The sequence below is a fragment of the Nothobranchius furzeri genome, chromosome 9 (genome assembly GCF_043380555.1).
Source record: "Nothobranchius furzeri strain GRZ-AD chromosome 9, NfurGRZ-RIMD1, whole genome shotgun sequence".
Taxonomy (NCBI): Eukaryota; Metazoa; Chordata; class Actinopteri; order Cyprinodontiformes; family Nothobranchiidae; genus Nothobranchius; species Nothobranchius furzeri.
This window is the reverse complement of record NC_091749.1, coordinates 25,511,010-25,526,597: the sequence shown is the minus strand read 5'-3', so window position 1 is coordinate 25,526,597 and position 15,588 is coordinate 25,511,010. Positions and strand designations below refer to the sequence as shown.

The 15,588-nt window shown below is 42.5% G+C and overlaps 1 protein-coding gene across 2 annotated transcripts in view; it reads left to right on the top strand.

The window, feature by feature from the left end:
* Positions 1 to 15,588, top strand: part of LOC107374274 (aminopeptidase Ey) — a 48,347-nt gene that overhangs the window by 22,255 nt on the left and 10,504 nt on the right. For both annotated transcript variants that reach the window (XR_008559434.2, XM_054732581.2), the window contains exons 9-15: positions 7,229 to 7,294; positions 7,437 to 7,502; positions 7,581 to 7,756; positions 7,862 to 7,938; positions 8,045 to 8,178; positions 15,230 to 15,285; positions 15,362 to 15,509. Coding sequence is in view for 1 of the 2 variants with exons in the window: in XM_054732581.2 (XP_054588556.2) it covers positions 7,229 to 7,294; positions 7,437 to 7,502; positions 7,581 to 7,756; positions 7,862 to 7,938; positions 8,045 to 8,178; positions 15,230 to 15,285; positions 15,362 to 15,509 (723 nt within the window). In the remaining variant the exon portion in view is untranslated. The remainder of the gene's footprint in view (positions 1 to 7,228; positions 7,295 to 7,436; positions 7,503 to 7,580; positions 7,757 to 7,861; positions 7,939 to 8,044; positions 8,179 to 15,229; positions 15,286 to 15,361; positions 15,510 to 15,588) is intronic.

The following is a 15,588-nucleotide window of genomic DNA, read 5'->3' as shown; positions in this document are numbered from 1 at the left end:
GTACTGAGGCCAGGTGGAGGGGCGGGGTTGTTAAAATGACGCAATTTTGCCGCGCGGAGCTATGCGAACCTCGCGGACGCGTCAAGTATAAACCAACCTTTTGGCTTCCTATTTCAACAACAGAACCACCTCAATAGTGTGATATAACACTCACTGGTGAGCAAAGCAGGTTTAATTAGCAACAGGAGATGGAGGGGAGAGGGCAAACAAAGCAAGAGAAACACAGAGGCATTCTCAATAAGCTGCAGCTGATTCACAGCTTTTTTTAGGGAAGACCATTGCAATAATCTAGCCTGCTGGAGATGAACGCATGAATGAGTTTTTCTAGGTCTTATCTGGAAATGAGACCTCCAAGTCTTGCTATTTGATGAAGATGATAATACACTGATCTAGTTATAGCCTTACTGTGACCAGTGAAGCTCAGGTCTGAATCAGTTATGACACCAAGATTTCTAACCTTAATCTTTGTCTTTATTCCTCTGGAACCAAGCAATAACTTCCATCCTATCCTTTTTTTTTGTTTTCAAAGACAATAACTTCAGTCTTACCTTTGTTTAACTGAAGAAAGTTTGACTACATCTAGTCATTGACTTGTTTAAAACAGTGACATTGAAGAACAGTGGTCCAAGAATTGAACATTGGGGGACCCCACATGTCATGGTGATCCCCTTTCATTTGTTGTCTTCAAAATATGAGCCAATGATGAACTGTGCCTGATAGTCCCACCCAGTTTATTGAGAAGGATGTTGTCCTTCTGCTATGCTGTGATTTGGGACCCTTTGTGGCACGACAGACAAACCTCGCGAATCGGACTCCAGTTCATATTTTATTTTACAACTACAAGAACCCTCCAGAACCTCCTCTGCACCACAGTCATGCAACCAGACTGAATGACAGCTCAGAAGAGGCTGACGCTGCACTCTCAGACATTTCCAAATTAAACTAACTCCAAACAGAACGACCCCTTAAATGTAAATGAGAACCCGATATTCTACCATTTATCAAATCCATTTTCTTATTGATTTCTGACAGGAACTTCTCCTCTGTCTCGACTGCGTTTACTGTATAACCTCTGCAACTTGTTTGGATTTTTCTCGCTTCGGCAGCCAGTGTCTTGATCTTGCTGTCGATAAAGTTCTTCTTATTTTTTCTTTCAAATGTCTTTTTATTATTAAACAGAGATTCAGTATCAAAATACCAAAAACACCTCAGACGTTACACTTTTTTTTCTTTTATTCCACTACAAACAGTTAGCATGTATACACTTCAACCCATAAGCCTGCATATATACAGACAAACCTATATGTATATACCAATCAAAACATAACTTTGAAAAGTAAAACTAAAATAGAAATAACTATGAAAATAAAAATACTTAAACAATAAAAATGAAGTGGGGGAAGGGTGGGTTTGTAGGCTAATCGAAAACAATAGTCAAAGATCTCTCAAAGAAATCTAGAAAAGGATACCATAATTTATAAAACTTATTTTTACATCCATTCACAGAATACCTAATTTTGTCCAAATCTATACAAGACATAATATCTTTTGCCCATTGTGTATGTGAAGGGGGTGGAGAATCTTTCCACCTTCTTCTTTTTTTTTTCTGGGAAAAAATCAACTGGGAATTCCCTCTTATGCTAAGGATGTAGCGTGACCAAGTATGGTTAATTGAGGGTGTTTCTGTTTGTAAATGATGGTGAATGGACACAAGCACCTGGGTACGCACAGGTGGGATTCATCATCAGATGATTGCAGAGGAACGTGCGTACGAGAGGCCACCGCACATTTCATAAATCAGGAGTACCCACATCCTAAATTTCATTTGTAGGAAAGAATATAGGAACGTTTGTACAAAAAGTTTGATAAATGAGGCCCCTGGATTTGAATACACAGAGGACAGTGATCAAGGAGACTGGGAGTAGGTGTGTGGGGAGTGTAGCTGAAGAGGATCAGGTGAGACCAATATGCTAAATGGGCAAAACAGAAAGGATATCAGTAACTACATTGGATCAAAACGGAAAACAGTACAGATTAAACTAGAAGGCTCATTGACAAATAAACAATTCTACATGGAATAGAAGAAGAAGAAGAAGAAGAAGAAGAAGAAGAAGAAGAAGAAGAAGAAAATGTCATTTCTATAGCGCCTTTCAAGATAAAAATCATGAGGCGCTTCACAAAAACAAACAAAAATATAAAAAATTGTAAAAATATAAAGAATATTTAGAAAATGTTTAAAAATATATTTACATTGAGCAAGTTTAAGCAATTGCTATTTAAAAGAAAAAATGTTAAGAAAGAGAGAGAGTGAATAGGAAAGAGGGAAATCCGTGGATCCTGAGGAAGGTGGAATAGGTGGGGAGAGCAGAATAAAGAGAGAGTGGTGAAGAAGGTCATACAAAAGCCAGCTTGAACAGGTGAGTCTTCAGCTGCTTTATAAAGGAGACCACCGAGTCCACTGATCTCAGGCTCAGGGGGAGAGAGTTCCAGAGTCTGGGGGCCACAGCAGCAAATTATCTGTCACCTTTGGTCTTTATCCTGGTGTGCTGCACAACCAGTAGGCTTTGATCACTGGACCTCAGGGACCTGCTGGGGGTGTAGGGACTAAGAAGATCACCAATGTAAGATGGTGCTTGTCCATGTAAGGCCCTATAGACCAGAACCAGGATCTTGAAATGAACTCTGAAGTTGACTGAAGCTGGAGGAGAAGCGGGGTGATGTGGGTGTGTTTGGAGGACTTGGTCAGAAGCTGAGCACAGGCGTTCTGAACCACCTGTAGACGGTTCAGGGAGGTTCTGCTCAGACACGTGAAAAGAGAGTTACAGTAGTCTAAGCGTGAGGAGATGAAGGTGTGGATAACTGTCTCAAGTTCAGAGTGGGACAGAATGGGACTCAGCTTAGCAATGTTCCTGAGATGGAAGAAGGAAGAGCGAACAAGAGAACTGACTTGAGAATCCAGGGAGAGAGCTGGGTCAAAGGTCACGCCAAGATTCCTGACAGAAGGTTTGGTGTGGGAAGCAAGCTGACCAAGAGAGTCTCTGACTTTGGGAACCAGCTTGTCTGGGATACAGATGAGGATCTCAGTCTTATCTTCATTCAGCTGTAGAAAGCTCCCAGCCATCCAGGTTTTGATAGAGTCTAAGCAGGTGTGCAACAGCTGCAGCTTAGACATCTAATGGGGCATAGAACCGCTGAGTGAACGAATTACCTGGAAAAACAACTGAACTAAAGCCACTGGAATGCTGGGGAGCAAATAAATACCAAATCTAAATAAATGCCAAGGCTGATATTAACTGGGGAAATTACAAATATAGTTAGTACCCAAAAGGCCAAGGGAATCTAAATAACACAGCCAGTGGAGGATACCTGAAGGGAAACCGGGTAGGGGGTGGGAAAAACAGGACACAGAACATGACCTCCAGTGTTTTAGCACTAATCACGCTTAATCAAATCAAGTCAAATCAAATCAAATCAAATCAATCCTACAGTAACAGGTGGGAGGGAGATCTTGGGAGAAGCAAGGAGCACATTGACTCCTCCAGCTGATGACCTTGCCAGGCTGAAATCTACCAATCCGAAGGTGTGTGTGTGGGGGGGCGGGGGGGGGGGGGGGGGGGGGACATTAGCATATCACCCTGGAAGCCTATAACATATTAACACTAAGATCTTGGGTGTACGTTTCAACACAAAACAAAGATACTCAAAAGAGTAAAAATCACCACACACTAGCTAGCGTTTTCCATAGGCATAAATCTTAAAAAATAACAGCCACATCATCACCTCTCCTGTTAGATCAAACCATGTTTAGAGATGTGAAATTTGGTGTTGATTCAATGAGAACTGGTGCACAGCTACTAGCCTTTAACCAAATTTCAGATATGAGCATAAAATCAAGATCATGAGCAGAGATAAGTCCATTTACTAAAAATGACTTGTTGCTAAGAGGTTTGACATTCAATAAAGCTACCTTCATAGAAATGGTGGCAGGACACTGGACTGAATGGGCCCCGACAAAAAACTGTTATAAGGTTTCTTAGATTATATGAATGAGCAGGTGCATTTTTTACTCATGACAAAATAGCATGTGGTGATCAATAAACAGTGCAAAGTACCCTGTATGCTCCACAGAAACAACTCAGCTGAGAAATGGTGGTGTTTTTAGACATTTTGCTCAGTTTTATGGTTTATTGTCAGGCTCTGAACCAGGAAATGGCTGCAAGCAGTGAAGTAGCAGACAGAGAATTCTGGAGCAACCTTTGGCTCCACCCCCAGCCAATCAGCGGCCAGAGTCACAATGCCGGCCCGACTCAACCTTACCAGGTACCTCAACGGAGCAGGGACTAAAAATTGGGGAGAAAGTAGAGAGAACATACTAAACCGTGCCCTTGGAAACTGTGGTTGGGCTGAGCTGCACCAGTCCGAGTTACTCTGAGCAGTGCATTTGGAGAACTACCCTTGGTGGGCCGTGGAGGGGGCAAGGGGTGAGGAGTGAAGTGTGTGGGATATGGAGGTGGGCGACAATGAAATGGATCAGGGGACACATGACACTAGAAGTGAACGAAATGGAGAGGGAGTCTGCCGAGCTATCTGAAGATTGTGAAGGAGTTTCAAAAAAGTTATCCTCAGTTATAACTTTAGCTTCTGGAGTGACCAGTTCCTTAGTGATGGCCAGAAAGGAAACATTTAGGGAGTTTTCAGGCTGATGTGGATCTTTGGTGTGTTCATTGTTTTGAATCTTCTTTAACATTGTCCTTGGCATGCTGAGCAAGATGTTCTCCTTTGTGATAGCAGATGTGCTGTGAAAAGATTTCCTGATTTGACTCCTCATGTCTTTTGGTGTCCTTGCTGGGGCAGGAATAAGAAAGAGGCAGAATATGCTAAAGGTTTATAATAAAATGTATGCTCAGAAAAAGTGTATGCGATACCAGAAGTTGAAATGATCACTAAAGTGAACTTTCTCTCTGTTGCATGCAGCATAGAGCCAGCTGTTCAGGGCAAACAACCTACTGAATCTTTCATTGCCTCTTCTGACCGGTGGTAACGAGCTACTGATAAACACCCTAGTGTTCAGAGAGCTGAGCGGTTTCAAAAAAGCAGTAAAGTTCAGATTCAGCATCTCTGACTGTCTTTTCCCAATTTCATTTGCATTAACATATATTATGAGCTGATTAACAGCGAGATGTTTAGCAAGGGTTGTTGGGATTTTTGAGAGAAGAGCCAGTCGAGGTGGCTCGGGCATCTGACTAGGATACCTCCTAGACGCCTCCCTGGTGAGGTTTTCCAGGCACGTCCAACTGAGAGGAAACCCAAGGAAGGGCCCAGGACATGCTGGAGGGACAATGTCTCTTGGCAAGGGGATGCCTTAGGATTCCCCTGGAGGAGATGGCCCAAGTAGCTGGAAGTCTTGGCCTCTCGGCTTAGGCTGCTGCCCCCGTGACCCGACTCTGGATAAGCAGTTGAAAATGGATGGATGTTGGGATTTTCTCTCTCTCCTGTCAGTAACCGTGTGGGAAAACACTATGTTTTGGTATTTCTGCCATTTACATTCACATTATTGGCACAAAAATCATCCACTATAAGAGGTTGAGGCTCAGACTTTTGCTTCTTTCCTTGTAGCGATGTAGTCATTATTCTCATTCTGTACCCTGTTTTGTGGGCAAGAGAAGGGGCTTTCCAGCTCATTTGATCTGGGGTCATTCAGCAGTGACATAAGTCTGTTGTGGAGCAACAGTCAGTGTGCTTGACTGATGACAAGTTTCTTTAATAATCTTCATTTAGCTAGCTCTCTGCTGTTGTGTGCTGCTGCTCAGGCCTGAATGGGGGAGCAGGCCAGCTGCATTGAAGACCTCTTGGTGTGAGGCTCCGATGGTTGCTAGTTGTCCTCTCGTTCCCCTGGGACATGATTTACTTTTTGGTTTAGCGCCAAGAGAATTCCATGCAGGATTGCTGCTCACAGATTTATTATGAGGCAGAAAGCCCTTTAGCAATGTTGAAGCATTGCTGCTGCTATAGCTGTAAGGCACCATCTACTTGTGTGACAATTTGGGTAGATGAAAAGGTGTCGTCTTTTCCAAATAATCCATATATTTCCCAGTGTGGCAAGGTTTTCGATCCCCAGACTTCCGGGAGATGTCACGGTGTGAGCGTCCTGTCACTGTGACATGACTGATCATGCGCCCTGGCTACATGGCCAAGGAAATGTCCCTTTGGCTGACTGGTTAGTGCGCATGACTCTCACCCGCGAGCCTGGAGACTGAATCCCACCCAGGCCCTTGTTTCTCCACCTTGCCACACCATTATCTTCTGATGGATACATTTTAGTTTTAAGAACTGTGACTCTAGTGTTTTCAACAAGGATGTTGGTGACACCGGGTTAAGCCACACAAGACCCTGGAGTTTAGCTGCAGCAAGTTTACTTGCATTCATGGAGATGGAAGCTAACAATCAATATGAAAGCAGAAGTTTGTGTCCGAAACAGAATTTTTTAGCCAAAACTTAAATAAATCATGAAGTAACCATCTAAATGTATTTATTTAGAAAAATGCCTTAAGGGCAACACAATAATCTTCTGTAGAAGTTTTTGGAAGTCTTCTGAAGGAAAGTGAGGCATAATGCTGAAAATAGTTTCACTCGGTTCACTGTAGTTCAATGTCGTAGGAAAAAGGCCGTTGTAGTCTATTAAAATATCTCAGTGTTTTTTAAGAGTCCAGAAGTCACTGAGCAAAAAAACTTTGGCAAAAAACAGCTATTTCGGTGAAAAAGAAAAGAAAGTGATCAAGCAGAAAGCAAAGCAGAGAAGCGTCTGCACTGGAAGCAGCAAGTAGAACAGATATATTCTTACACTTACTTTGAGTCCTAAACTTCGAGCAATATCTTTGCATAAAATCTTGACGATAAATGCTGGAGGGAACCCTGTCTTTTAGCATTTTAGCTCATGAACTGATGTAATTTCTAGGAAAGAACCTGCAATTTTTCTCCACCTAGGACACTCTGGCATGGAAAGTGATGAACATTCTCTCAAGGAAAGCTGGCCCTTTGAGTAACAAAATAATTACTCAAACAGTGAATCTGGGTTTCTATGTGATGGAAATGCTCAGAAAAGAAGCTCAATGGTTTTGAACTCCCTTTAATTTTCTGTTTAAGATGCACTCGTCTCTCACTGGACCTGCCTTTCCAAAGGGGATCTTTGTGTTTTCATATTCTCATTTTCTGGATTTGTGATTTTCAGGGAGCTGCAGTGCTCAGGATGCTGTCAGAGTTTCTCACTGAGCCTGTTTTTGCCCGAGGCCTGAGTGTGAGTACTACCAGGGTCATTTTGGCTAAAGTGATTAGTCTGTGGGTACAACAAGTACATGTTTGGGTCAATGTTTCTGCTGTCATTGTGATTCATTGCTTCCTGTTTGAATGTTTTGTTCTGCATCATTTCTTCTCTTCAGTCTTACCTCAACACATTTGCCTTCAAAAACACAGTGTACACAGACCTATGGGACCATCTCCAACAGGTCAGTTGAGTTAAAAACCCACAATTTTTTTTACCTGGGACTGAGAATAAGTGTCTTCTGTTTTTGCTTTGGGGTTAGGCAGTAGACAACACACCAGGGTTGGACATTCCACGTTCTGTCTCTGAGATCATGAACCGGTGGACACTTCAGATGGGCTTCCCAGTGGTCACAGTCGACACCCAAACAGGAACTGTCACCCAGAAGCACTTCCTGCTGGACCCAGACTCTGTAGTGGGCAGACCATCCCAGTTTAAGTATAAACAGTTACTTGATTCTGTGCATGTTCATGATGAGTGAAAAGATTCACTTCTGAGGAAAAAAAACTAACTGAATACATTACTGTCCTTTATTCTGTTTAGCTATACATGGTTTATTCCAATTAAATGGATGAAAAATGGTGTGGATCAGCAACAATACTGGCTCCTTGACAAGACAGGTACGGTTACTCAGACACCCACAGAACTGCTTCCTCAAAGAGAAAATGTGATCTGATTCATTCAAATTCAAGTTATTTTAAATAAATAAATCACACATCCCTCCAGATACCCATAGCTCGATGAGAGTGTCTGGAGAGGAATGGGTTTTGGCAAACACGAATGTATCTGGATTCTTTAGGGTGAACTATGATCTCGACAACTGGGGCCGTCTCCTTTCTCAGCTCAACACCAACCATCAGGTCAGTCATGTACATGGATGTGGATCTATCTACAGCAGATTACTATGAGTCTGGTTCTTGAGGGCCAATATCCTCTATGGAATAGTTGTTTCTCTGCTGGTATCTGCAAAAACAGAAATTAAAAAGGTTTATTGTTTAAATTATACCAAATTTTCATTGGGCAGAGGTACAACCAAGTCATTCTTCTGCAAGTCTGAAAATATGCAAGTCCTAAGTCAAGTCACGTTCAGAGAAATACAAGTTTTGGATCAAGTTGAAAACTTAAGTTTGAATATGAAGTCCTGAGCAAGTAACTTTATGAATCAGAACACATAATCAGACACTGCTCAGCCAATAAGAACACAGAGCTATCACAGCTAGACCAATCAGAATGCAGAAATGACACAGCTGAGCCAGTGGCCGTTTCTCAATACTCAAGCATGCTAGTACATTCTTGTGTACTACTAGACAAGTATGTTCTTGGCATGGACACCAGCAATTCCATTCTACCGAGTACGGGAGGACGAGGACGGCATTTGGAACAGAACCGTACTCCGTTGCGTCATGGCAACAAGTGCTGCTTGTTTTTACCCACATTTAAACAACCTGATAGAAAAATAAGTTTGGTTTGTTACTTAAATAACAAAATAACAATGAAAACATATATTTGTATTATATTTGCTCCACTTTTGATTAAAACTTATAAAATACCAGCATTTTTTGCTGGTAAATGGATTAAAAAAATTATTTTTCATCAAAACAAAGCTACTTCGCTTTTCTTTTGATAGTCGGCTAGCTAATTAGCATTTTGAGAGATCGTGAAAAGTAAAACCCAAAAACACACAGCACATTTTACAGGTTACACACAAAATTTAAAAATTACAGATGACTTTATATTTCTTTATTAGTATTTTTTATATAAAACTCTACAGTTATTAAATTTCTCCTCTGATGTTCGGAGTACAACAGTTGCGACTCAGTGCATTATGGGAAACTGTCCCAAGTCCGCAAAAGGATGCATTAATGCATCCTTGATACAATGGGGCGGAGCAAGAACACATCCGGGAACTTTGAACGAACTTGCCATGATGCCTACTTAGGATTGGAACAGTCCTTGGGCCATCGTTGATGACGTTTCACAAGGATGTGATTACACAAGTACAGACAAGTTTGCATATTGAGAAATGGCCCATAAAAATACAGACCTAACATAGCTGGGCCAATAAGAATGCAGAACTGACACAGCTGGGCCAATCAGAATACAGAGCATAACACAGCTGGGCCAGTCATAATAAAGATCTGAAACAGCAGAGCCAATCAGAACACAAAACTCAATGAAGCTGAACCAATCAGACCACAGAACTAACACAGCTGAGCCAATCAAAATACAGAGCCCAAAACTGCTGGGCCAATCAAAATACAGAGCCCAAAAAGGCTGAGACAATCAGAAAACGGAGCCCTAAAAAGCTGAGCCAATCAGAACACATAACTAACACAACTGTTTTCTGACTGGCTCATTGAACAAAAATATAAATGCAACACTTTTGTTTTTGCTCCCATTTTTCATGAGCTGAACTCAAACATCTGAAACTTTTTCTACATGCACAAAACACCCATGACTCTCAAATATTGTTCTGAAATCTGTCTGCATGTGTTACTGAGCACTGTCCTTTACCAAAATAGTTCATCCCACCTCACAGGTGTGGCATATCAAGGGGCTGTCTCTTCACGAACGCCCGCATTACTGGAGATGCAGCACCAACCCGCCTGTCGGTCTCGCCTTCCATCCTTCCCTCACTCGTTATTACATAAAAACAAAAGTAAAGGAAAATTGGGATCAATTAATTAATCCAATGCAGAATTTGTCAACTGACTTTTTTTTTTTTGGCTGATAGAAACATCATGAAGTCACCATGCTACAAGATGGCGCCCATGAGTGGTTGTCCGTTTGCTAGGCTCCTGATCTTTTTTGGTTATTTGGTGTTTTTTATTGTTTCTTCTTTACCTGGTGCAGAGTCCCTGCTAACATATGATCGAGACTTACTGTTGTCGATCAGGTCCGCGATGATCAACCTCCAGAACTCCGATACCGGACCCGCTTTCCCACCGCCTCTGGAACCTGGCGTTAACCCAGGTCTCGGCCCTCTGTTACCTGTCGGCCTGCCGCTGCCCAGGAGGCCATGGAAGAGGAAACGGGGGAAGAGAGCCGGCTTCTTCGTTCAGCTTCGAAAGATCCTGAGAGGCAAAGCTCTACCTGATCACTGCTCCGCGGCTGTGTTGTGGCGGATCCAACAGAAACTTAACTGAGTTGGGCTGATCTCGCTGCTCAATGGAGCCCCTGATGTGGGACGCTACCTGAAGGCGTGGGAGACAAAGAACCTCCGCGGGCGTAGCCTGGAGTCGCTACGTAGCTTAGCCCGCCAGCCGCCCGCCATTATCGAGCCCGCGGCACACACATCGCCAGATTCCTCCGCGAAAATGATGTTAATTAACGCACGCTCCATCGCCAACAAGTCTCACATCCTCAACGATCTGTTCCGGACCAAAAAATTTAACTTTTTGTGGATTTCTGAGTCGTGTGTAACGTTATGAAGTTCATTATTTTCAGCTCCACACAGCTGCCCCTGTACACAGTAACACCCGTGTAGAAAACGCCAAGGTTGGGTGTTCCTCAGACTGTTTACATTCCAGGAGAAGAGCCAGAAGGAGAAGAAGTACGCTTTTCAATAATCAAAGTACTTAATTTGTGATTAAAGCTATTCGAAACATATGTTGATCAATAATAATCAAGTGAATGATCTGTGGAATAAATATGTCATGATTTATGTGTTTAATGAAAACAGGACTACTGCACAGACAGACTGACCCTCATCTCCATAGAAACGCATGACACATTGTTCCAACCAATCAGAGCATTCGGCTGCCGCAAGAGAATCTGGCTTGTTGACTTAAAATGTCCAATCCGCTTTACTAAAACTTATCAACAATTCAGAGATATAAAACAAGGCAACGCCATTTTAAGCTCAGTTCCATTTTGACTTCAGTTCTATTCACCGTCATCCCAAAGAGAAGCACAGCCTGGCCAGATGTGTTTTCTTCTTTAAACTAAGAACTGTGAAGTTGGAGATTTGGAGATTTTCGTCGTTTAACAACCAGACATCGACATCCTTTCAAAATAAGAGCACCTGCTGACGCTGCCGATTGTTACCTGGGTCGACCCTTCAGACGGGCTTTGAAACGCTGCGACCGCTGTTTCGACCAGCTCCAGCGCACATCCGAGGTCTTCAGACCTGGCATTTCCTGATCTACCTGGGAGGCCCCCACTGGGTACGTACACGGCAAAATAGCAGCTCATGTCATCACTTTATAAGCCTCGTGATATCTAGTCATAACAATCAGACTACCAGATTCAATGACGTCAGCCTAAGGAGTCTGAACCAACCACACACACACACACACACACACACACACACACACACATCGAACATCACATTCATTTCCAAACAACACAGAGTTAGTCCTGATAGATTGTAGAATTTATAATAAAATTCTTAAACGATCCCAACTCTCTCTTTTCTTGTCTCAAGGTCAATACAGAGTGTTAAATGAACTCCCTGATGATAAAAACAACCTATTCTTCTGATTATAAAAACTAGATCTACTTACAGTATATTAAAATACAACTCTAGATAGTTACATCACTCTATTTCTCTACACGTGGCAGCGCGAAAATTACCTCACTCATCTCCGTGAACTCTGTCCTCAAGACTGCTCTTTCTTCTCTGCTCCAAGAACCACAGGCTGCGGTGGAGGAACAGCTGTTGTCTTTAAGAAACACTTTTCGTGCCAAATTATATCCTCAAACTCCTACAGCTCATTCGAGATGATCATGATTAAAATTGGTCGAGTTCAACTAGTTTATGGAATTCTGGTCTATCGCCCACCTGTATCTACTTCATCCTTCCTGTCTGACTTTCAGGACCTCCTATCTTCAACTATAAAACTAGACAGGATAATCAGTTGGAGATTTCAACATCCACGCTGAGAATCTATCTAACTGCTCCACTTGGGAGTTCCTAAACATGATGAACTCTTAACTTCTCTCAACACGTGTCTGGTCCCACTCACAGAGCAGGCCACACCCTGGATCTGGTCTTTTCCTACGGACTACTTGTTGATAAGCTGCAGATACATGATGTTGTGTTCAGTGACCATGTCAGTTTCTTTTCATATCAACCTAAATTCTGAATCTCTTTTACCAGTCTCTGCTAAGCAAAGACGTATTATGAACAGTTCTACCATTTTAAATTTCTCCTCCCTCTGACTTTGTTCCTCCTTCCTCTGATGACGTAGAGCTCCTTACCAACTCATTTAATGATCACTGCCTCAAAATTCTAGATCAGGTCGCCCCTTACAAAACCAGCCGCAGTTCCAGTGCCTCCAGTTCACCCTGGCTGAACAACCAGATTCTTGAACTTAGACGCTCCTATAGAAAAGCGGAACGACGGTGGAAGAGGACAGGTCTGGTTGTTCATCGCGAATATTTTAAAGAACTTCTCGAGTCATACAACGAAGCTGTAGAAAATGCCAGGTCTTCTTTCTTCAGCAACCTCATATGCCAAAATAAGAATAATCCTAAGGTTTTGTTTGATACCATCTCCAGCATCGTGTCTTCTCCTCCTCAGCAGGCTCAGCTATCTTCAGCTGATGACTGTAACACCTTTCTCCACTTTTTTGCAAACAAGGTGCTGAATCTGAGATCCAGCATTCCACCAGCCCTCGCCCCCTCAGGAGGGGAGGCCCCCCCGTGCTCCGAGTCTTTCACCTCCTTCTCCCCAATTACAGTAAACGACTTAACCTCAATAATCAGTCAGATGAAACTCTCATCATGCTCATCAGATATCTTAACTCCCTCTGTTTTAGTCGGGTCCCTTGCCTCTATCAGTCCATCTCTGTTGACTATAATCAACAGCTCATTGAGCCAAGGCTGTGTTCCATCTTACATTAAAAATGCAGTAGTGACTCCTCTCTTAAAGAAACCCAACCTTGACGCCAGCTCAACCAGTAACTTTAGGCCCATTTCTAAGCTACCTTTCATCAGCAAAGTACTTGAGAAGGTTGTTGAAACCCAACTCCGATCCTGGTTTTCTAAGTCAAAGATCTCTGACCCCTTCCAATCTGGCTTTCTGAAGCAGCACTCAACTGAGCCTGCTCTAGTAAGGGTGCATAATGACCTCCTGATGGCTGCTGATGCAGGGAAATGCTCTGTCATGGTCCTGCTTGACCTCAGTGCAGCTTTTGACACTGTAGACCACAACGTTCTACTAAACAGGTTAAAGGCCCTGACTGGGATTTCAGGTTCTGCTCTAGACTGGCTCTCTTCTTATCTCACCAACAGAACATTCACAGTGAAGTCCGAAACCTTCTCTTCAGATACTGCCTCTCTAACATGCGGGGTCCCACAAGGTTCAATTGTAGGGCCTCTACTATTCGCATTCTATATTCTTCCCCTAGCTGGCATCATTCAGTCTTTCCCAGACATTTCCTACCACATCTACGCTGATGATATTCAGCTCTATATGTCCTTTATGCCACACCAGTTGGACAGGCTGGCCACACTTGTACTCTGCCTGACCCAGATCAGTAACTGGCTGTCCAGCAACTTTCTTGTCCTCAATGCTAACAAGACAAAGACCCTGATCGCTGCACCCCCGGAACTTCAGCCAAAAATCGAGCAAGAAATTGCCTCTTTTTGCCCATCAGCCAAGGCCAACATTAGAAACCTGGGAGTTATTTTAAATCCAGCTTTAAGTTTAGACTCACACGTCAAAACCATCTCCCACTCTTGTTTCTTTCAACTGAGAAACATTTCAAAAGTCCGTAAACTGGTTTCTACTGCAGATCTGGAAAAAATCATCCATGCCTTTGTGTCATCACGCTTAGACTATTGTAACGCTCTTTTTACTGGTCTCAGCAAAACCTCCCTCTCACGCCTTCAGGCCATCCAAAATGCAGCAGCCAGACTCCTAACCAAATCCAGCAGACGAGCGCGCATCACCCCAGTTTTACAGTCCCTCCACTGGCTCCCGGTAGAATATAGAATTCAGTTTAAAGTTTTAGTCCTGACCTATAGAGCTCTTAACAACCAGGCTCCAAGCTACCTATCTGAGCTTTCATCCCCACACACCACCTCTCGGAACCTTGGATCCACATCTGAAAACCTCCTGGCTGTTCCTCGAACCAGACTGAAAACCAAAGGGGACAGGGCCTTTCAGACTATTGCACCCAGACTTTGGAACAGTCTACCTTCAAAACTCCGTCTCTCTAACACTGTAGAGGTCTTTAAAAATCATCTAAAAACTCACCTTTTCATCCAGGCGTTCCCTCCCTAAATGTTCAGAAAGATGGCTTTGTTCGGGTTCACACCTTCACTTTGTTTATACTCATGATTTTATTTTCTATTTTATCACTGCTATTGTTTTTTTTTTGATGTTTTCATTGGTTAGAGGTATTTGCCCTGATCTTTATCATGTTGTACAGCGCTTTGTGATTTATATCTGTGAAAGGTGCTATATAAATAAACTTTTACTTACTTACTTACTTACCAAAGAAGTCCATTTGCCTTCATTCAATCCTACTTGTGATTATCATGACCTGGATGATTGAGAATCTTCACCAGCGTATGCTTTTGTAGTATTATACACTACATATACATTTTCAAGTTTACCCTCCATAAACATCTAGTGTTGAATAAGTGAAGTCAATGAAGTCACAATTGACTGCTTGAGATGGCGGGGCTTTAAACATGTTTAGGAGCCAAACATCAGGGTAGGAGGTGGTTCATCCCAGCATAGGCTTTTGGGTGTCAGACAAAGGTCTAATAAGTAATTATAGAGTAAGCAATCTTTACTTCCGCTGCAGCATCAGTCCCAATAGCTGGAGTCACAGAACTATCCTTCACAATAAGAGTCCTATACATGTATGTGTACCTCAAAATACTCCCGTAACATCTGATACATTGTTGTAGAACAATGACTTTAATAAAACAAAAATACTTTTGTGTCTTTTTCAGGTTTTATCGGTCATAAACCGAGCACAGATCATTGATGATGCATTCAGCCTGGCAAGGTAATAAAAAAATTATCAAAAAGAAAAACACTTCATGCATTTGTTTGCAAAACATGAGATGGTTTATTTCACGCAGAGCAAAACTGATCAATACAACTCTAGCACTGAGAACAACCACATACCTGTCCAGAGAGAGAGACTACATCCCGTGGGAATCAGCCCTTAGAAACTTGGACAACTATGTTCTCATATTTGATCGCACTGAGGTTTATGGAGCATTGCAGGTCAGTTCTATGAAAAGAAAGTTTGATATGTGCACCGTAAATACATGGACATAAACATATTTCTGTGCATCTGTTTCAG